The 23,963-nt window shown below is 40.5% G+C and overlaps 1 protein-coding gene across 1 annotated transcript in view; it reads left to right on the top strand.

Annotated features, from left to right (window-relative positions):
• The window catches only part of foxj3 (forkhead box J3), a 79,797-nt gene that overhangs the window by 11,304 nt on the left and 44,530 nt on the right, over positions 1 to 23,963 (top strand). The window contains exon 2 of the mRNA XM_037101157.1: positions 22,629 to 23,140. Within this exon, the coding sequence (XP_036957052.1) occupies positions 22,820 to 23,140 (321 nt within the window). The 5' untranslated portion in view covers positions 22,629 to 22,819. The remainder of the gene's footprint in view (positions 1 to 22,628; positions 23,141 to 23,963) is intronic.

Consider the following 23,963-nt stretch of genomic DNA (forward strand, 5'->3'; position numbering starts at 1 on the left):
GTACGCTTCACTATATGTAGCTTGAGCTTTTAACTTTGGTCATATGATCTTCAGTGATTATTGTAGAATATAGAACATACTGTCTGTTATTTGACAGTTTCTTGTTCTGTACATCACCACAGAAACTGTATGCCAGAATCCCAAACAGGACATTACTGCTAGCTAAAACCAATGCAGTCCAATATCGCAATCCCGCAATACATTCCTATGTTAATTTTTTGTTGAAACTGTTCTACAGTGTTGATTTAAATTTGGAAAACTTTAAGGGGTGCTCAGCCTATTGTCATATCATTTAAAGTACAGATTCAAATCGTGTCGTATTTTCAACTTTACTAAATATAGTAAGTTATAATAAACACTGTGGCGACAAACAACTTGGTTAATTGTAATCATAAACACTGTAAATTATGTGATATGATGCAATGATAAACACAGCAAAATCAGGGAATAGATTTACTTAAATGCACAAACCTGAATTTCTTATGGGGTTAATATCAACTAAAATTCAAGGCTTTATTAGTTTTACAGAACTATCAATATTTGAATCATAGTCATATAGTCTTAGGGGCCATCCACATGGAAACGCTTTGTGTGTAAACGCACATGTTTTGCATTGTTTTGGCCGATCGTCCACATGGATCTTGTAAACACTGTGCCTGTAAACACACTTTCTTTGAAACCTGGTCTCAGGGTGGAAAAATCTGAAAACGTGGCCCTTGCGTTATTGTGTGGATGACGAATCCGCGTACTTCACTTATCGATGATGTCATCACCCCACCCCTCGACCTCTAGCCTTCGAATTCTTAACCCTGTGACGTCTCATAACAACAACAACAACAACGGCGGACTACATGCTTGTGTTTGTGCTGCAGAAGTTATTGAGCCTGTTAGGGTTACTAGGGCAAAATATTATGCTCCTCTGCCACTACAAGAAAAAGATCGTTTTGGTACGTATGGACATGGCCTTATACAGTAGGGTTTTTTGAGGCATTTATCTCAAAATAATGGTTAGATGGTAGGTATGTGTACCTTGATTAGAAAATTCAACATCTTCAAATTTCAGCAGATCAGAAAGATCTAGAGAAGAATAGGTATTACACCTAAAGTTCACATGAGGGAATCACATGTTTGGTTGTCGTCTGTTGCTGTGGTGTAACTAGGCTTCTGACAACGTCAACACCGCCCAACCATCACCGTCACCACCTTCGTAGTGACAGCGCAAGCACTGCAAAAAAAAAAAAACCTTTGAGGCAGGGAATTTATGTCTGCACAACAGGTTGCGGTTTCACAGCAACTCACCCTACAAGTTTGTTCATTTGTGATTAGATTTATTTGTGATGCTTTGTTTTTCCAGAAAGAGGTCCTACCCTGTGTTGTTAGGTCTGCTAGACAATTCATTGTCAGAAGATTGTGTTAAAGATAATTAGAGATAAGAAGAAAATGCATAGGGTGCCAGCAACCTCTTGCTGTGTGCTGGGGCCTTAAATGACCCTGGCTGTGCCTTATTGTGCAATAAAATCTTGTTCCTTATTTATTTGAATATGTTCAAATACAGTAGTAATGTATCTATTCTCATTCTAACAATGCACAGCCATGCAGTTTTTGGAGAATATGGATCCGAAAGTGTTGAATTTAAACTAATGTCCAAGTTCTCATTTTTTATTTCTTTATTTTATGTCTGCTTAGTAAGCCATCACACACTTATGAGTCATAGTGGACTGAGCAGGATCTTCCATGCCGATATGATGCAATAAATGCATTGCGAACTACAGAATTAGACTATTCATTTCAGCGTTTGTTTTTTTAAAATAAAAAAAGATATGGCCAGCATATAAATAAGTCAAACTTTTTAAAACAAATTTCTGAACAACTTTTATACTCCATAGTTTGCATGTCATCGAGGCTTCAAGTTGTTTAACCAAAGTGAGGTCAGTGGTCAGTGCGGAACAATACGGGTCAGGTCAGGAGTATGTACGGTATGGGTTTCTCTGTACTTCTCTTTCGTGGTGACTCATGGCGCGTGTAGCAACACTTTCACAAAGGGAGTCATCCTGAACAAAAGCACCTAATTTAAACGGGACCAAAAACGAAACACGCACATTTTCCCCTTTTTGTGGTTTTGCTCAGTCAAGTATGACATTTAGCCATTGCTGACATAGAAACTGCCACGTTATTCGTGCTCATGGTTAATTTTGCAGTTGTGACAGAGCATGTGGTAGTACCAAAATGTGTTCATTTTCACACTTGCATCTTAGAAGAAAACAAATCTTCCAACAAAAATGAAGATGAAGATTTTAAACACCTCCTCTTCTCACTCCAACTGATCATAAAATAGCGAAATGGCCAGTCAGTTATTCTTTGAGAAATGTTTTCACATGCTTGCACGTTGACGTTAATAAACGTTAGATGAATTGACTGTGGCTCTCAGGATGACAACCACAATCTTTGCTCTGACTAGAGTTCTTCACAAGCAATAAGGGACCTTTATCACGGTTTCCTCTCATCGTCCATGCTCCTTTTCAGATCTGAGGTGCTGATGGACAGAATATTTATTGAATATTCAAAATCACAATATGAAGAAGGTGTGCAACTGTCAGTTACTTTCATTATCTATAAGTCTGCTGATAATGTTCACCATTAACAGATTAATTGTGTAGTCCAAAGCCCAAGGTGACACCTTCTAAATGCTTCTTTTGCTCAAACAACAGTATAAAAACCTTAAAGCCTTACTTTTTAAGAAACTGGAGTAAGCAAACGTTTAAAAAACTGGAACAATTAATCGATAATCAAAATAGTTAGTGATTATATGTCTTTGGATGGACAAATCGTTTAAATTACCCAATTCATGCAGCTCTGATATGAAGTTAAACAAATTTTTATCCTATTGAATTAATTTATTACATTTCTTCACTGAAACCTTGTCATTTATTGTTACAAATCGATAATCTGTCCTTTATTTTTTAGTAAATATGTTGTCTAGTCTATAAAAATGTGAGAAAATGATAAACCATGCACACATTATTTTCCTTGAGACCAGAGTAATGTCGTCAAGTTGCTTATTTTGTCTGACAAACCTGCCGAAACCCCGAGATATTAAAAAGAGAGAAAAATCCCCAAATTTGAAAAGCTGGAACTAACCCAATAAAACAGCTGGTGGACTTGTCATTACAGCGATAATGTTGTACTATAAACAGTATCTTAGAACAAAACAAGGGCACCAGATTTGACACTGGGACAGATGAAGTAACTAAAGTTATTTCACAATGGGAATAATTTTGTCTGGATTTTTTGAATGATCTCCTAGACAAAGCTGTCCCACAAATCTGACTGCAGTAAAATCAGGGTGTTGGAGACCGTGACTTGCACATTAACAAAGATGGTCATCAGTGGTAGGTGTGTGATCTCTCAGTGGGAATGGAGCCTGACGACACAGTAACATAACAGCTCAGCATGCTTGATTGTAAATGCGCAGGGAAGGGAGCAATGTGCTGGAAGGTAGACTTCTGTTTTTCAATTTATTTCCTGCATATAGATATATTTAAACTGAATACTGTGCAGTGTAAATTCTTTCTGGCGGAATATCTTTGTGTTGTTTGCGTATGTATATGTGTGTGCGTGTGTGTGTGCGTGCGTGCGTGTGTGTGTGTGTGTGTGTGTGTGTGTGTGTGTGTATGGCCTGTTTAAGAAGCCTGCATTTGTTTGCTGGCTGTGTCTGGGGCCCAAGGTGGAGCTCTTTCTGTCAGATGAGTGAAGCTCTGCAGAGGCAGCCACTGGGAGTTCTGTTTCATCTCCTCTCATACTGCTCTGGAGCAGACATGCAAATCCGCTGTAATGAGCGCAGCCTGTGTGGTGGTGGTGGTGGTGGTGGTGGTAGTGGGGAGGGGGACGACGAGAGGGGGATGAACTCAGGAATTTAAAGTGGAGAAAGGGAAGGTGGAGGAGAAAGGTGAGACGCCGACAGCCGAGCCAGATAGCGGAGCACAAGAATTTAAGGGGTTTAGGAGAGGGTTTTGTCAGGAGCGTTGGAAGTGACAGGAAGTCTTCCCTCTCAAATCAAACATTCATTAGCCCGCCGCGGCTGCTTTCTTCCCTTCGCTGTTGAGACATCGTGGTAAAGATGCAAATGGTGCCACATTAATTAGCCTTATCTTTTACACCAGCAAGACGTGGTGTGAAGAAGGGGAAAAACACAGTGCATCATCATCATCACTGTTAGCAAATGTAATGAGGCTTTTGTACGGATTCTGCTGAAAGTGAGGCATCCTGAAATGCTTGTTGTTGATTTAATTCTGAGGTTTGTGAATGTGTGGAGGTTTACAGTTTACTACAAAGAGGTAACGTGTTAAGTTATCACGAAAACAAAACATTTGAGTGACAGTATCCTCAGATAAGAAAGATCACTCATCATACTTTTTTTTTTTTAACTTCTATAAACTGAATGCTAGTTCTCATGATTAATGGACTTGGGTAGATACAGTGCTATATTTCATCTGCCATCCACTCTGCAGTCTATGAAGTCTGTTGTGCACTCCATTAGTCTGCATGGGGCTGTCCAATAGCTGTGCCGATGTGATTTTATTCGCTCATAAAGAATTAAATCCCCACTCAATGTTGGGATGGTTTGGCTTCTCTCTACATCCAATAATGTAAAGCACTCAAGACTTTTGATGAGCTCTGCAGATCGATGGGAGGTTAACAACCTCTTCGCATAAGTTGAGACCGACAATATGTCATGGGATCTTTAACTGTTCAAGGGGTATTGTAATAGGATATCTTTTTTTCACTCAAATAGACACAGAAACTATAAGCTCCAAGGTCTAAAAGTAAGAATTATTTAGTACATTATACACCACATTTCAAGAACCATGAAGATTAGGCAAATTAGACTGATAATGGATTAAAAAGCTTCGTCGGGGACAACAACGTGTTTTTCCTTGTAAAGTGCTGTTGTATGACCTATGCTTGAAAGTAGATGTGCAGAGGGGGAAAGAAACAGAACCCAAAATAAGATGATAAGACTCTGTGTTTTTTGGGTTATTTTTCTCATTTAATTACACTAAACATATGACATTTAAAGTACATTTTTAGTTTCTCTGACTTGCTGTCATTTGCATATTTTCCTGTTTCTAATTCCAGTAATTTTTTTTTAACCAGTCAGCTATATCATTGTTCATCAGTAACATTAAAAGCAATTAATTTTTTTACTGTATTATATTGATGCTAGTGCTGTTTTGGCTATCTGAATGCATGCTGTACACAGTTGTAGTAGCCTGAGGCCTGTGTTTGACTGGAAAAACATCTTGAACCGTAAACTCTATGCAGATTTTTGGACCAGTAGAAAAATAGTACTTGGGGGACTGTGTCACTGTGGCTGGAAAGTGGGTTAATATCTGTCAGATTTACGGGTGCCTTACTGCATGCGATCTAGAGCTGCAAAAAATAGTTAGTTGTTTGATGACTGTTTTTTGTTGTGATATATAAACTGTATATATTTGAATTGTGGGCTGTTAGAAAAATGAAAATTATATTGGATATTGAAGTAGCAGCCGTAATCTGACATGTGCAGATAAAGTAGTGTCTGACAGGCTGGACAATAAACCGATCAGTGTTGCTCATGCACTTTTTTGCATGTGAGAGTGTGTGTAACTGACTTAATCAATGTTAAAAACAAGCTTTCACAAGTTGGGAGCAATCGGTTGACCCATAATGGCCAATATTATGCTAGAGAGCAGAATAAAATGTCAACTGCCCACACAGCGCCCTCACCTTCCTCCTCTGAAATTAGAGTTCCCCATTGGAATCACCGCAGCCAATTTCACAATAGTAGTACAGAGTTTCCTTCTGCTCTCTCTTCCCATCTGACATAACTCTCTGACTGCTGCCTGACTGTTTCTTCACACTGGAGGAAGTAATGATGTTCAAGGACCTCCATAGCGTTTTGCATGTTGTTCCTCACTGCATTTGATTTGAACAGTCTTGGTGGGATAGTCGGCTGATGAAAGGCAACCTTTTTGAAGCTACTGAAATGTACATTATCTTTGTCCATATTTGATAATGGACACATTGATTAAAGTTATTTAAGCTTCTTGCTGCACTGTTACCCATTCCGTATCCCTTATAAGACACCGTTACAAAACATCAGTAATCTTTACAGTTCACCACTCAAACTTGTATAAAGATTTTAAACTGAAAAATAAGTGTTAATCAGTATCACTTATGTGGCAACCCTAAAAGATATTCACAGAAACATTTATCTGTAACTTTTTTGATATTCAATTAATCATTTAAATCACTTTTTATGCAAAAATGTAAAACATTATTGCATGGTTTGTCAAACAGAATATGCATTTTGATGAAACTGCCTTTGTCCTTGTGGAAATATAGAGAGGTGTTTTTCACTGTTCTGTGGACCAAATGATTAATTGATTAGTGTGTCAAGAAAATAGAAGGCAGATGAATAAATAAATTGTACTATAGCAATGGTATCTCCTTTTGAATACAAAAAATAACTGATATATCTGTGATTGGCCAGTAGTTGTTGATATTCTTGGTCAATCAATAGATGAGTATCAGCATGATAAGTGTCTGATCTGCACCAATATGAGAACTTTTTTATGAAAACGATTTCATGATAGATTAGAAAAAGATTCTTGGAGTAATTTATAATTCTAACATTTCCAGTTAAGTTTACTGTTTCAGTGTACTGTTGTTATTTTAGCCATTAATGTTTATTATTAAACCTTGTGTGCAATCTGTGTATGTTGGGTGACCACATTTGAGGGAACGTCAAACTCAAATTAGTAATATTTACTTAATCTTGGCTCAGATAGCAAGTCTGTGCCCAAATAATCCTAGTAACAGGTCAGTCATTTTGCCTACAAGCTTCAGGTGGCAAGAGGCTGAGTGCCACTATTTTTAACATTAAAGCTTGTCTGTCAGTTAAGAAGTTGAAGCCAAAAACTTTTGACTCCAAGCCTAACTCACGTGTCTGCTGTTTATCATGGTAAATCCTCAGGTTTGTGACGATCTATTGTTGCTCTTGTAAGGGCCGTTACCACACAGTAATGACTCCATTTTTTTGCCGGGAGGTATTTTGACTGCAGAGCCTAAACCAACAATGACTGCTGCTACCACCTTCCCTCTTCATCCACACCCAGATAAATAGCAACATTGTCTCCAGGAAAACAAATTAATTGAAATTGTCTGGAACGAAGTGGGGTGAACACAACAGGTATAGACACCAACAGCTGTCAATTCCTCGTGAAAACAGATTCCTGGTCTGGTACACAGTGTGGTAGACGGCCTCTGTGTCATGTTTTACTATGCTGCTCTGTCCATGCTGCCCCTAAATTTCCATGGAAGTCATCTGGAGGATGCCCAAGGAATTTATTGTCTTGTATAAAACACAGACAGTTCACAGTGACGTAAGACAGAGGTGCTTAAATTCAACAGCTGATTAGAGTGCTATCATACTGTATTCTGAAACCCTGCTCATGTAGTAAGCAATGACTGCACGTATCTTTAGGCATGTGATGTATTTTGGTTGTTAGACAACCGATCACTCTATTCATCTTGACTTTGTGTTTATATGTACAGATGGACTGCTGATGTGTGCGACCTGCACATGATGTGAGATTGATTAAGTCTGGAGGACAAAAATCTGACACTAAGAGCAAAGCGGAAGACAGAGCACAAAGAAAATACAAAATTATTGACCAGTTACTTGTAATCCCTCTAATATGCTCTGCGCTGCCATGTTGTTGTGCAACTTCTGCATTATCACTCAGGGAAAAGGTGCATGGATTTATGACAGGTGGCCGCCCCTCAGCCAAATGCTTTGAAAATCTCGATCATAGCTTGATGCCATTTCCTATGAAGCTTTTGCGATCAGTCAACTTGAATAAATTGTATATTTGTCACGTTCATGTTCACTCATGTCGTGTTTATGTGTTACATGTTAAAAAGCCATGTCTCATGTCTGAGAGTGGGAGAGCATATACACACTGCATGTTATCAGTGGGCTGTGTTATTATCTGCAGGTACAGTATGACTCCAGCAGCATTTTAAAGAGCCCGTACGGAGGCGCAGTAAACCAGTGAAATGGGACATGAGGAGTCAAAGAGCAGCGCTTCAACAGCTTAATGATGTAGAGGCATCCAGCTCTGTCAGGCAGTAAACTCTTTAATATGCTGTTAATTATTTCTGAGAGATTGAATATTGATTAAAAAGCAAAACGGTTTTAATTATAACTCCAGCTCCAGCGCCATCCTAAATGAAGACGATTTTAGGCTTTACGTGAGAGGAACATCTAACAAGTCCACCAAACCTCAAGCTATTTCAACTCCGTTTGAATTTTGTTTTTTACTTTGTACTTTCTGAGTTTGAAGGGGAGTGCTCTGTCTCAGTGTAACCCATGTTGCAGCTCCTTCTCTAAGCTTCAGAGCTGCCAATGCTGATCCACTGTCTAAATTTGAAATTCATGACCTGATTCCTGCTCTGTGTAGCACTCTCAGAACATGCATTGGCCACCCAGGTAATTCCTTTAAATCACGCTTGGGTAATTCTTGCATGGTTTCTTTTTGAACACGACAGTGTTGCACTTAAAATGAGCCTCATACACGGTTATTTCTGACAGGGATGACATGAACACATTTAACCATGTCACATTATGTCTGAATTGAATAAGAGGACAAAAATCTCATCTTTCTTTGCTGAAAATATACTGTTTTAACCTCAAGGGTACCCTCGCAAAGGCATACCTATCTCAACAGACTTGGAGAAAGGCCTGGCTGCATCTATTATTATTCTGTTATGGGAGAAAGAAAACGCTCTGGCGTGTTTGTGTTCCTTTAAACGAATCACAGCCATCTTGGGCAGCGCAAATCGACATTGTCCTTGAAAAATTGTGTTGGGGAGAGCTTATGTTAGTGAAACATTTGCACATACGTGAGCCCTGGTATTAAAATTGCTAAATCTCAGCAAAAGAATAGTTAACAGCTGCTAGCTTGTTTATGTTTGTACTATTAGCGACCTTAGGGGCCATCTACATGGAAACGTTTTTTTTTTGTGTAAACGCATGTTTTGCACCGTTTTCGCCTGTCGTCCAAGTGGACCCTGTAAATGCAGTGCCTATAAACGCACTTTTTTGAAACCTGGTCTCAGGGTGAAAAACTTTGAAAACCCTGCCCTTGCGTTCTCGTTTGGACAGCGAATCAGCATACTTAGCATATTGATGACGCCATCGCCCCACCGCGCGATCTGTAGCCTTCGACCTCTTAACCCCGCAACATCTCATAACCACAACAGCAACAACAGTGGCGGACTACATGCTTGTGTTCGTGCTGCAGAAGATATTGAGCCTATTAAGAGTTACTAGGGCAAGATATTATGCTCCTCTGCCACTACGCTGAGCAAAAAAGCCATTGCATTAGCCATTTTCATCTTCTTCTAGGTGTGTTCAGTTTCTCCTTCTACTGTCTGTTTGTATACAGTGCACAAGATTTATGTGCATGCTCGGTCTCTTCTTCCCCGTTTTTGGTGAATTTCAAGTCCGAGCTATAGCTAGGTCTGGAATATGAACAAAAGCGTGTTGAGTCATTTACAATGGATCTGTTTGGACGCAAATATTCTTGAAACTTTGCCAAAGCAGAAGGGGGGAAAATGAGATTGGTTTGGTATATGTGGACATGGCCTTAGAGTGAGGGTTACTCACCATTTTCAGCGTGTTGGATGCATGGTTTGCATGTTGTTGAATGTTAGTATGTTTCCTATAGAGACAGGGATTTTGAAATTGTAATTCTCAAAACATTAGAATATATTATAAGTATTATTATATATTATATGAAACTAATGATTATTTCTATTAAAGATTAATCTTCTGATTATTTCTTCAATTAATTGTTTCACTGGGTAATGTGTACAATGGCATATGATAGTCAAAGAAGCCAAATTTATCATTAAATTACATGTTTGGTATTATTGATCTTTCTAACACCCAGAAATTCAGTTTGGCATCACAAATATAAAGATAGCTGCATGAAAACACAGCATGTCCTTGCAATTAAAAAGCTGGAACCAGAAAATATTTTGTGTTTTTATTACAAAAAGGCTAACTAAACTATTTCTGACTAAATACCTTCTGAAGAGATAAACTCTACTCCCGTGTTGACTTTTGCCTTTCTATGGCCGATGGATAGTTTTCGCTCACCTTACCTCACTGCTCGCCTTAGAGGCTGGCTAATATTAAACATCAACGATGAACTGGATCCAATGAAAGCAGATGAGGATAGACTCTCAAGATTGCCACCAAAACGCTTGGCCTGCCAGTGCCTTAAGTGGTCTATTTGTGATTCAGCAGCAGGATCTTGCTGGCTGCCAGGCTGGCGTGGAGTCAACCTCCCAGAGGGAGTATTTTAATGTGAGCCCCCAGGCCGTGGGACCAGGGTAATTGGGTTCACATGGTCGGTGTCGGGGCACCCCTGCCACCTCCAAAACAAAGGCCACCTCCCAGGCAAGCTGTTGGGGACAGAGAGACAAACCCCGCCTGATCACTGCTCTGATTCACTGGAAAGGCTTATTCAATTACCAGAATGTTGTATGTGGGGTTTTTATGTATTGACCTGCAGATTGCACAATCAGCTGAGGGGCATTGTGCTACTGTGTGCTCCCTTCATCTGCCCCAGTCTCTCTCTGTATCTAAATATACATTCAACCCACCAAACCCACATTAACATGGAAAGTGGTAGACTGTTCAGAGCATCTATCCAATATCTCTAATATGTAACACTGCTGCATCTATTCATATTTCTCTTCTGGTTTGGCTGCGTCTGCTTTCAGAGGTCACAAACCCTGTTGCTTGCTTTGTGGCCTCTCCAGACAGCCTGAAGCTGTCAGTTGATCCACGGCCAACTCCCAGATCTTCCACCACTCTGATCCTCTGTCCCTATGCCTGCCTGTATTTCTGTATGTCTGCAGAAGCTGGATGCTTTTTCTCTTTACCACTCACTTAGAAGACCTCTCTTTGTCTGACACTGTCTAATAAGACAAAGGTGTCTCTCTTGCCTTTTTAAGGTTCAGTGGGTTTAAAGGAACTCAGGGTTTAGCTTTGCTTTGTTGACAACTCTCTCTCCTCAGCGTTTAACTGCCCCACAGCCACAGTTGTGCTCCAGATTGATTGGCAGAATAATTATGGACTTGATTTGTTCAACCACAGGCGAAGTGGGATTGAGGGAGTTGGGGAGCAGAAAGAGCATGTATACCATTTTTCTTTTTTAAGAGCGCAGAGGTCTGCTTGCCTGCATCTTAAAAACCAACTTTAACACAACGTAGCCCACTAATAACTGATACATAGATTGTACTGTAAAGCACAAACGTACTTGCACATTCTGTTCACAGCGATGAGGCCTCGGTTGGCGCCCGGCTCGGCTGTAGGCTGCAATAAGCTGAACAATGTGCTCAGCCGCGTGAGCGCTGAAGCGATAATTGACACATCCTAAAAATGCAAGTAAGGACTGGGTTATTAATGCTTTCTTCCTGGGGGTGGTTTCAGCTGAACCATTAAGCCTTTAATTGAGAAGGAAGACTGACATTAAAAGCTGTTGCCTTGGCATTGCCGTTACCTACTTTTTGTTTTTTGATGAAGCCAAAGCTTATGGAGGTTCACTGCATGATTACAGAGCTCACGTGCAATCACAATACTCAGACTCACTGCTATTTTAGTTTGAGATAGCTCAAAAATAACTCTCAAGCACTTTGCCTCCAGGGCTGGAAAATGTGAGGAGTCTCCCTTTTGACTGAAGGGCAGGTGAGCAGAGTTCCCACCCCTCCCTGTTGATCCCCCTTACAATCACTAGGAAAACAAGGGCTTCTCCCATGCTGGATATAAAGCTGTTGATATGGAAGGTATGACCCGGGTTTCGGTCGAGAGTAAAGATGCCAAGGCTTGTTACCAGGTTACATCACTGTTGTTGTTGTGAGTGCATGTGCCAAATCTTCAGGCATAACAGAGGGAGCACGCTTAGCGATTCCCCTCCCTTTTGCCAAGTTACCATCACACTACAGGAAGATTCTTGTCATAATAAGCTTTCTCTCTTTCTGTCTTTCCTTTTTACACACTGCAACGTCTGGGCAACATTTAACAATCAGTGGTGTAAATATTTATTGTGCTCTGTTTGAATCCATATGACATTGTTTTTAATTCAAGCATTCCTCACACCTACAAATCTAAGGTAGCATCTATGGCAGTACAGCCATCATAATGGTTGTGTCTATGTAGCACATGCTGTTGGAGTGTTACCCATGATGGATGCATGACTGCAGTAAAAGGGGATTAATCGCGGAAATTGCAGATAAGTGCAGGAGAGCACTGGTCTGGTACCTATCAACAGTCTTGTGTCTGCAAGTGGGAGTGAGACTGTAAGCTGAATTGCCCACTCTTTTCTCAGAGAGGAAATGATGACAGTAATGCACAGGCATTTGAAGGGAAGTTGTTCTAGGTAGGCAGCTAGGTGTTCTAGAAAAAATGAAATAAAATAGGCTAGCTGCGGTGAAGTGTATATATGATAATACCGAAGAATTCTCGTTTTGCAACTATGTGTCATTTAATAGACACTTGACAGAACACCCCAACCTGAAAATGGCAAATCAAAACTCACACAGGAAACTAGGTTAGAAATGCAAACTATTTCATCAGATGTTCTTTATAGTTGATATTAAGCATCCATACATGGTGCTACTCAAGTAAATAAATTATGATATTCTTACCAGTGAATTTAAAATGTATCACAAAAGTACTGTGATTGATAAGGCTAACAGCCACAGAGTCAGTTGAGATGAATGTCTGAATGGGTTATTGTTGGTACTACCTAAGAAATTAAACTATCATTGGTGAAAATCTCAGATTTCATTTACTCCCAAAGCTGTGCAAATCATTTTCTACTGTGCTTTTTAATTAAACTAGCTGAACAGAAGACAACCCTTCACAACAGTCCTAAAACTGAAAAAAATCCTGCAAATGAAAATAATTCTATTAAGTGCAATGGTGTGTTAATGACACAGTGCAGTAGTCGAATCAGAAATGGACATGTTAATGTGGTAACTATTGCATCATTTATGTTAGCTGTCACTATGTGTTTATATTAAAAGTAAGGCTGGCCTGTATGGCCTTAAAAAGAAAAAAAACACCCGGTATTAACAGTCTGTATTGCAATGCACAATATTGATCTATTTATTTTAAAAGAACTGGATTCTTAGCGAGGGGGGTTTAATTTGAAAGCAGTAACCGTTCCTAGCTCGCCACTACAACAGTAAGCGGACACAACCAAACAGCTACAGAGACCAAGGAGACACTAGCATCTCCTGCATCTCAGCGGCTGTCCAGTTGCTCATCTTGACGTTTGCTTTTGAAGTAATGGACTGACTGCTGTTATCAGCTGTTTCTTGGTTTTAAAACTCCCTGGCTGTGGGTGGCACAACAGTGCACGTCATCGACACCTACCCCCATCTCACGCAGTGGCCGGCACATTGACGCCTTGTTTTCAGATTGCAATGGAGGTGAAAATATGTGTACCCTTCAATGCAGCAAATTGGGGGTCTGTTTTGGGACGCCAGTTTGCCGCCTCGGAGGGTACACTTATTTTTGCCTCCATCTGTCCGACCGCAGACCGAGCCACAAAAAAGACGGCCAAATTGGCGGCTTGCTACTTGTATAAAAACGGCTAGTGTTAACTTACCAGCTGTAGACCTCAAACCGTAGTATGAGGCCTCTGGTTTGATGCAGTAGAGAATCCCGAAAGAAAGGCTCTTTATTTTCAGCTTTGCAGGATTTAATAACACAGCACAGTACATAGCCTCTCTTCGCTGTGGCTGCAGCTTCAGCTTAGCACACACAACATACCCGCACTCGCCTTCACAGTAACTGTCGCATGACACTGACGTCACACCCACACCTAGCGCACTAATGTCGCATACCCCCCTATGTCACAGGTACACACACCAAGCTCCACATACACAACCAGTCATACACACCAGGCTCAGCCCGTGACAACACAACACTTAGCTGAATACTTAGTAGCTGCTGTTCATACACAAGCTTAAGTCTGCAAAATTATGTAATGTAATGTATGAAACAGTCTTTTGCCTGTTTTTTTTTCTCCTGGTTTTTAAGGCTTCAGTAAACAGTAATTGTTGTAATTTTATGAAATTATCAGCATGTTCTACATGTTCTAATATATGCCTTTAACCACTTAGTCATTTAATTTAAATGACTGATGATTATTTATCAAAAAATCTTGTTGTGTTAATGTTTTATGAAAGTACCAATCGTCATCTCTACAATGTTGTTGCAATATCGATATTGAGGTATTTCTTCAAAAACATTATGATGTTTGATAGTGTTGCCTTTCAAAATATCGAGTTATATATTGTCTGCCGCAATACAGCCTGAAAATATTGTGATATAAGTCCATATGTTGATGCACTGTCATTGTTGTGTTTACAGAGATTACAAATGATGACCACTGCATTATTCAGGGGTTTACTCAGGATATCTTTAAAAGGAATAGATCTGCAGTTTATACACTTTTGCCATTGCATCATCAACCACAAGTCTTTGTCACCAAGAAATTGTTAGAATGCAAACCCCAAAACATTCCTGTTTTATTTTTGTTGGTGCACGGTTTAAATAAACACAATGTACAGTCAGTAGGCTTTAGAATGGCCAAAGGCAGATTTATTGGCTTTCACAAGAGCCAGGCTAGTCGTTTCCATCTGCCTGCAGTCTTTATGCTTTATGCTGGTTTTAGCTCTGAACTTCATACACAGACGTTCGAATGGTTTTAATACTCTCATCAAACTCTTGAAAGAAAGCAAATAACCAAATAACCCAAAATGTCCACTCAAGAAGAGGGGGAATTGTCGCTGATTGTAGAAGTAAGCACTAATATCTGTTGAGGAGAGAAGCCTTTGTGTTGCCCTCAGTGGTTGCTGTAGTGAGTAAAAAAGGTCCTTTTCACAGGTCTTCATGCTTTCAGGTCGAACGGTGTCAGACCTGCGTAACATGCTGATCACGAGCAGCACCGTTAAACAATGTCAAATAAGCCATGTTGACTCAATTCACACCAGTGACAAACACTGTATCCCCCCCATACTCATTTTCACACCAAAGTAACCGCTCCGTCTGATTTTGTCCTTTCTGCATTTGCTGGCAGTTGGTTACACTGCTTTCATCCCTTCACAAGTGGTCCTGCACACACTCAGTGTACAGGTAAACTGATACGTGTTCGGGAAGTCAAACACAGTACAAATGAATTTCGTCAGGTTTATTGAGCTTACATTATTAAACAGAAATGGCAGCTGAAAACATTAAGTGTGCATGCTGTCTGTTTGCGTTAGGCCTCGTATCCTTGACTAACATTTCCTGTGGGGTGTCTTGTCATGTCTTTAAACACTGCTCCCTACCGGGAATGAGCTGCAGCCTCATTTTTGTTAATTTGCTTGCTAAACACTTGGGCTGTAATTCAAATAGTAAAACCAGTTTTATTCACCTTTTTTTGTTTTACTTGCTTCCCTTTTGTGTGCCTCCTCTACTTCTGCTTAGCTCAGTGGTTCCCTCTGTTTGGCAGAGTGTTGCAGGGTGTTAGTTTTCATTAATGAGAGTGAAGGTTGCATTTGATGAGACTGAATTGAGCTTATTTTAGTGGATTGTTTATTTTGTGTCTAGTTTTTCCTCAAACACGAAACCAGTGGTTAAAATAATGTTGCTTGTCAGTAATCCTATTTGTCATTACATGTTTTGCAGATAATACAAATGAAATACAAGTAATTGTAGCTGAAAGAATTAATACTAAATATTTATTATGAAAGGTGATACTGATGTGACAGTTTCTAACATCTGTAGTGATTTTATGGTATGAAGTGATAACTGCTTCACGGAGCTTCACAGCAGAACACAGGAGATCAGAGTTTTCAAGTGTTTTTGATTGTGAGCACTAACGTAATATTATGATAAAAATTGTGCATGTTTACTAAGATGCTGTACCTATCTTAGCAGATGTAAGGTCTTTGAAAGGTGACTTTCAGCAATTTAGAAAATCCCTCTGTTTTCTCTGGAAGATGCTCCATCTTGGCAGCAGTGTTATAAAGTACAATGTTACGCCATTCTGTCAGGGCAAACTAGTTTAAGCCATAAAATCTGTAGTCCATTTGTGACACTGCTCAGTGGTGGGGTTCCTTTTAGTTTTAGTTTTATCCTTTATTGTTGTTTTATTCTGAGATGGGGAGACTTTGACATATCTGCAGTATTACCAGAGGCACATTTGGGTATATCCCTCTTACCGAATGGATATATAGTAGTACAGATAAGAGGGTTAGTGTTAACTTTTAATATTTAATATGTTAGATACAGCATAAAGCATCAAACTGTAATCATGCAGATGTCACACATGAGGTGCTAGTCTTTGATTTAACTACCTAAACACTCTGAATAGCTGTGTTTTCACTGTAGGAAGTTTCTCTAGGGACTAGGAACCTTTTAAGGAACTTGATGCGTTTCCACCGCAGAAATCAGGTTCTAAATGAAGTTTCAGGAGAGACATTATTATTTCCAACTAAAACGCATCTGCTGTGGTGTTTGCACTCTATCAGTCCTCAATGCTCCTGTACTTAAAATAATAATAAAAAATATCTGATTGGTCAAGTTTTTTTTTGTTCATGGAGTTTTGACACATCAAAAAAACAAAAAAAACATTTGTGCATTGATGCCTGTGAATCACTTTATGGGCCTCATTAATGTTATATGGTTGCATGCAAAAATGATGTTGAAAAACAACTGTCTCTTATTCAAACATCAGCAGACTAATTAGCCTAATCTTTGCAGGTCTATAGACCGCAGTGGAAACACAAACAACAACAGGCTGAAGGAACCTTCAAGTTCTTTGAAAAGCTTTGGCTACTTTGGTTTTGGTAACTTGGCTGATGAAAAAGATTCTTGACACTGGGCCCAGAATTGTGAAAAGGCTACTCGTACAAAATTCATGGTGCACCTGGGGACTGTATTTAGGCAGACTGTGTTCGGTTGCTGTTGAACAATAGGTTGTTCACGGTAAAGTAGCAGTTGAAATTAATAATTACCATCAGGTTCTTTTCGCTGTGGTCAGTTGTTAAACAGATAATGTCCCACTTCCAACTGTAGGCAAATTGAAAGATCAATGACTGATGGTTTTTGAAAGATAGCATAGCATTAAAATGAGAGTGTACACAGCAAACGTTAACGCACCCAACAAATCCGTGTTTAACTGAATATACTTTTTGGATTCGACATACTATTAGCAAAACACAATACAGCAGTATTTCAATAACAATTTGGGCCAAAAACACTTGATACAGACATCCGTAGTTTCTGGAGTTGTCTGACCGTACAATAAACATTTTAATTGAGGTTTGCTAACCCCATTACAGATATGTATGAACAGACAAACTTGCAATTATAAAACATCCATTCTTTCTAAATTAGAATCACAATTAAGCCAGTGGTTGCTGTCATTATATAACATGTTAAAGACAGTTAAGTGCCATCCATTGTAGCAAATTACACTTGAAATATTAATTTAATCCTGAACCGTCCATTGTTAGGGGTGCTACTAAAATGTTTAACTGCTTGCTAAGTACAGACATCAATTTTGCAATAGCGTAGATGGGGAACAGCACTGATTTTATGACGCAGTCTCTGACATGCATCTCAGTATGCACTTGCCCAACATGATGTAGTTAACGTAATCTCCTATGTTGTGTTGAGTAATCCCTGGATGTTACTCAGCTCGTTGCCTCATTGGAGATCCCTGAATAAAAGGGGGCCTGGCATATGTATAATAACCATGCTGTCAGTTTGATTGAGCCACTTCAGACTTAGTAGCTGAGACACAAAACACAATCACTGATTTGCTGTCAGTGCTCTGTTGGCAGCAGGAACGATGATAAATCCTGTCAAGAACTTGGTAAATTAAGATGTTTCAAAAACGCTTTCAGTTTCTCATTCAGAACCAAATCTGCCATTAATCCCTGGAGGATAAAGAAACTTTGAGTGTTGAATAGAGAATGAATTTGACCATCCATTTCCCCCTCTCAGCCTTGGAAAATAGTCTCAGTGCTCCGTTCTGAAAACAAATTAAAGTCGAGAGAAAGAGAAAGAAGTTGGCTTTTTTCTTTTTTCATATGTGACAGTGACTGAAACCCATTTTCCTAGAGCCAGATCAAAGTGTGCCTGGTGTGTGCAGGATCGCAGTCTGTTCCCCTGGGCTAATAATCATAGCGCCTGAACTCTTGGACCTCTACGATACACACTCAGTGGCCACTCTCTGCTTTCTGCCAGGCTTGATGCCAGCATCATGGTGCCCTTCACACCCTCCCCTACCGCTTCATCTCCCCTGGCTTTTCCCCTCATCCTTCCTGCCTCTTTAATACTCCTCCTTTTTCCCCCAGACCTGATGGTGAACATACTCAGACGTCCTCCCTGACGTGGCAGCAGGCTGGGGCTTGTCCCTACGCTGACTGTCCCACAGCCTGGCGGGGTAATGAAGGCAGCAGGAGGGCCGCCTTACTGCTTGCCCGTGTTGCGCTTCATCATTCCTGCCACAGCCCAAGGTTCTCTAATTAAGACACCGACTTGGCCCGGCAGATTATGTAGCAGCTGGATCATTAGCGTAGAGGGTCAAATGGCATGCGTCTTCGTGTAGCGGGCGGAGTGCCTTTCATCAACCCATGTCTCTGTCAGCTCACCTCCGGTGGCTACCAGAGGGCTCTGCCTGCTTTATTCTCCTGGCTGCCCCCATTCATACTTGGTGATGGGACTAAGAATGATGGGGGGCCATGTCGGTATGAATGGAAACATTTACTTCATGACCACCAAGAGTGGCCACTGTCACACACTGCAATGCCAGTTCATTAGGTACACCTAGTTAAATCTAATGCAAAAGTACAAGACACTATCTGATAAAGGATGAGTTATAGCCATGTCATTTGTAGACTATAGGTTAGTATTGTGGTTACTAATTAATTCATTGTTTAGCCTGTGCCCCTCAGAGTTGTTTAGATCCTAAGATGATGTCCTCAAATGCCTTGTGTTATCCAGCCAGTGACCTATCCAAAGGAATCCAGTTTGTAATTATATAAAAAAGAGAAAGCTGCAAATCCTCACCTTTGAGAGGCTGTACTAGAGACTTTTAGTGTTTTTGTTTTTGTTTGTTTTTTACTGAAAATATTGTTGAAAATATCAAGTAATAAAATGGGTGTCAATTAAATTTCCCTTGACTGACTAATCATTCAATCAACCATCAATATCCAATTCCAAGTGATTGACTGACTGAAATCTAAATCTTGCTTGCTAATTTCTGAATTAAACTTTGATCAGTTCAACATCTATATCATTTCAACATTTCTGATTGGGAATAGTTCTATTGTAGGCAAGTTGAGGACATACAAATTTACTTTTTTATTAAAAGATAAATATACAATGGATATAACATGAAGACATGATACAACTTGTCTTAGCTTGTAGGAGAGTACAGCAGAAAGTCTGTAGTTTTAGTTTTTTTTTAGTTTAGACCTAAAAAAAAAAAAATCTGCGCATGTGCGTGCGTGTGTGTGCTTCAACTCACTGTTAGAGAAGAGAGAGTGATGTGCAGCTGGTGCCAGTATATGGAAACTGCAGAAAATAAGTATTGAAATGGTTTCGAATATTCAGTATTGATATATCAGTGTTTTGACAGCACTACTGGAGGCCCAGTGTGATGAATGGAGCTTGATTGAAAGATGTGCTCTAATTATCTCTTTTGGCCATTTGAGTGGTGCTGCAGATATTCAAATGGATAATAATATATAGGTGAATATTCAAAGTCAAATTTGTTTTGTATTTCAATAGGCTGCCATTCAAAGAGGAAAATTACTGTCATTAGGAGCTTATGAGTCACCTTGATTTCAGTTACAGGGTGGAGATATGTTGTGTATGATGTGTTTGTCTTCTCGGTGATGAGGAATGAGGCTGACTCACCTGTTGGTAGTCAGTCAGCAGCCCTGCTCATCTGTCAGTCTGCTCATGACTGCCGAGGTTGGGAGAGTTGCCTCAAAGCCTTTGGTGTTTTCATCAAAGAAGATTTAAAACAAGCACATTGAAAAGTAAATAACCATGTCTTTTTCCAAGAGAACAGATTAAAGTGAAACTCAACCCAAAATCTGTCTTTGAGTATCAAAAGGCTTGAAAGGTGGCTACAAAACATCGTGTTCTTCTCATTGAATTAGAAAAGTTGTGGGCAGCTTGATATCAGGCAATTAAAATGGATTTTAAATGCAACACAGTTGCAGAAAGGAATAAAGTATCAAATCATCCGTAAAAAATACAATACAATACAATACAATACAAAAAATACAAGCGCAGGTACACCCACTAAAAATCACCTGTTGACCCCATTCCCACTTACCACAGGCAAGGCAGCAGTAAGCTAAAGCACCACGCTGTACGTCACTGATTTCATGTTTCATGCCACATGCCATGAATGCGCCAAAAACAGTTGTAACAGAAAACACCAATAGACCCAAAACTGTGGATGAATTATTTTGAGTGTCACAACCCCCTCAAAATGGCTTGTTTCACTATCATAATTTGAGCCTTTTTTTGGTTGGTGATCCGGGTATTTTTATACCCTGGCAAGTCAATCTTTTTTGGGCTCAAAACATCACTGAACAGCTTTCATAGGAGTGAATGGGGCTGTGCCTCCAACACTGTGTCCAGTAAGAAAATGTCATTCATAGACTGCATCCCAGATTCCTTCCTTATTTGCGCGTCACCGCTGAATGTTGATAATGCGCCATCACTTTGCGTGGTGAAATTTGGCACGTCAACCTGGGTCTTGTGTTTAGATCAGAGCCGAGCCAGGACAATTAAAACCTGTGTCTGCTGCAGAGTCAGATGATCCGGGTGTAAATGCTGAGTTTACGCTGCACACAAAAGCCTGATCTTAGCAGGCTAAAGTGGAATTTTTTGACCAGTGGGGGTATTACTGACATAAATTTAAGGTGACCGCAGCAGCTGCTCTCCGTCACAGCCATCTCTTAAGCCTCAAAGGGATTGTTTTTGATCCTCAAAAGATCTAGTTTTGGGTATCAATTTAAAAAAAAGAAAAGACAGGAACTCTGAAAGAAATTTTACTCAGAAAACTTTTACAGTGTCAAATGAAGCCTAACATTGATTACAAGAGAAGATTTAAGACCGATGCTCCACTCCACATTAATGATCTTCCCCCAGCTGGTTTTAGCTTCTCGTCCCAGAATTCTGTTTAGATGTTTGAAAAATGCCTTCATCATCTGGCTATGCCCGTCTACACTGCTAGCAGATATTGAATTGGCTGCTGGCCACTAGCTAACCCCCGCTGTGAGAGATCAATTGAAAGGGACAACCACAAACTGCTTGTGACTTACAACCACCAAAGTAGTTTGCCCAATTTAGGAATTTCTTATATTCCTGCTGCATCCTGAACCACCAGCTATGGCCCAAAAAACTTTTTATTTTTAAATTCTTCACCACCATTTTTCCAAGAAAGATATTTGCAAATCAAAGATGGGATTTGCAAACTATCTGCTAATGGATTGGTTCATTTAAATTACTACAAACCTGTTAGAAAGTACCATGTTTTGATAAAGACAAAGATTATGATCATGAAACGAACACAATTTGGAATGTGTCTGAGCCAGAGTTTTAAAAAATGGGATAAATGGTAATCATTTAGTATTATTTCACACTGCACGTTTGAAAGATAGGGTATTTGATCTGATCTGAGTGCACACTCAGACTTACACATGCTCGCACACACAAAAACACACTTGTACGTGCATGCTTAATCAAGAGAAAAATCCCACAACTTGTTGAGGATATCTCGTTCTCCTGCCCGTTCTGCCCCCCCCCGCCAGATTGCCGTGTCATCGTGCTCGTTTTTTTGTACTTTTTTTTTTTTTACCCCAGATGCCCCAGTTCACCTACCTTTGTAACTTTAGGCCTTTCTACTCTGCCCCTCTATTTTAAGACCGGCAGGGCAGTGTGCCAAGAGGGACAGAGAGACAGGCTGTTGCAGGCTGCACTCTCTGCACAGCACGGCCGACACGCACAGGGCAGAGGAGGGTTTGCAAGACGACACTGGTTGGCTTGTTTACGGCAGAGGCTCCGTTTGGGGGAGGAAGAGGAGAAGGCAGGCGAGCTGGCAGGCAGGGAAGAAAAGGAGAGGGGGTTTACTACCCTCAAGAGAGTCGGAATTCCTCCTGAGCCATTTCCCCATTTGGCTGGCAGTTGTGAAAACAATTGCCTGGCATTTACTCTCTCTCTGTGCAGATGGAGTCCCAGCTATGAGTCAGCTTTGAGAGCAGCAAGTGGTGGAGAAAGCGGTGGGCTTGTGATCTGCTGCACAGTGAATATAAGCATACTTTACAGAGACACTTGGTTTTTGATGTTGGGCAGATGGTTCAGAGTTGCTTCCTCGCTTACATTTCTATTCGTTGTCTGCAGTATTGCTCATATGCATATCTTTTGTCTCCAATGTTTAGTTCCCTCTTAGACTAATAAAGGTATGTCTGTTTTTCTGTTTCTCCAGAGTTGACCTACAGAAGCCGATATGCTGATGTCTTGAGCTGAGGGAGGCTTCATCTTCAACCTGTCCGTCATCTCCATTTGTTATTCCACTCCTGGTCTGCACTCCATCAGCCACCAAGCGCCAACAAGAAACCACCCCCAATTTCACCTCCACCTTTTCCCCACCCCCCTCCTGCCCAGCCTGCCGTCACCATGACGTCGGAGCTGGAGAGCAGCCTGACCTCCATGGACTGGCTTCCTCAGCTGACCATGCAGGCAGCCATCCGCAAGGCGGACGCCCAGAATGCCCACGGGCCAGGCATGGGCAAGAAGAGTACCCTGCTGGATCCTAACACCACACTGGACCAGGAGGAGGTGCAGCAGCACAAGGACGGCAAGCCACCCTACAGCTACGCCAGCCTCATCACGTTTGCCATCAACAGCTCGCCAAAGAAGAAGATGACACTGAGTGAGATCTACCAGTGGATCTGTGATAACTTTCCCTACTACAGGGAGGCGGGCAGTGGCTGGAAGGTGAGAGAAAGACACATCTGGCCTTTATTTTAGGCTGATGCAGCAGGCTCAAAGTTTATTGCCATCACGATGATGACAGAGTTGTACCAATGTCCAAGTGGGACGTCTGACTTTAACTCTGATTTTATGTCAAACCAAATGTGACACATAATTTCAGTGCTTTTGAAAACTAAAACTGGATGTCCTTTTGGTTGTTGCAATGGCAGGGTTATACTGTTGCTTGCATCATTTTATACACAAATGGAAATTCTTCCTCGACCTTAGGTTTTGTCGTAAGATGTGGATAGCAGTTGTAGAAGAGGTGAAATTGATATGCCTTGACTTAAATCATTGTTTTGTGGTTAGGGTATCTTAAACAAAGTGAGATGCCATTGGTAATCACCATTGTCACTTAGAGAGAAACTACGAGTGTGCCAAATCACACGAAGTGCCTGTGAAAAATGGTGCAGCCCTGAGAGAACCATATGAAGTGTAAAACCCTGGATTAATATTCAGAGAAGTGGCCCCTATCTGTGCGAACACACACTAAATAGCCCATTCATGGGTGGTATTATTCATTGCAGATGCCTTGATAGGAGAAGGCCATTATGCAGAAGGAGAGAGCCAGTGCTGTGTCATCATCTCAAGGAGCCCATGATATACTGAGATGAAGCTATGCTGATTGCCTTTTAAAGGGCCCAGATGGAAATTGATATTAGAATGAGTTTTCCAATCAGTCGACGTTTATTGGAAATAGAATCTTAGGCACTGCTTTATTGCAGTCAGACAAGATGTATGAAGCCCATTTCCTGGGGCGACAAGATCTGGCGTGTGCACAGGCAAA

This window comes from Acanthopagrus latus, chromosome 6, assembly GCF_904848185.1.
Source record: "Acanthopagrus latus isolate v.2019 chromosome 6, fAcaLat1.1, whole genome shotgun sequence".
Lineage (NCBI taxonomy): Eukaryota > Metazoa > Chordata > Actinopteri > Spariformes > Sparidae > Acanthopagrus > Acanthopagrus latus.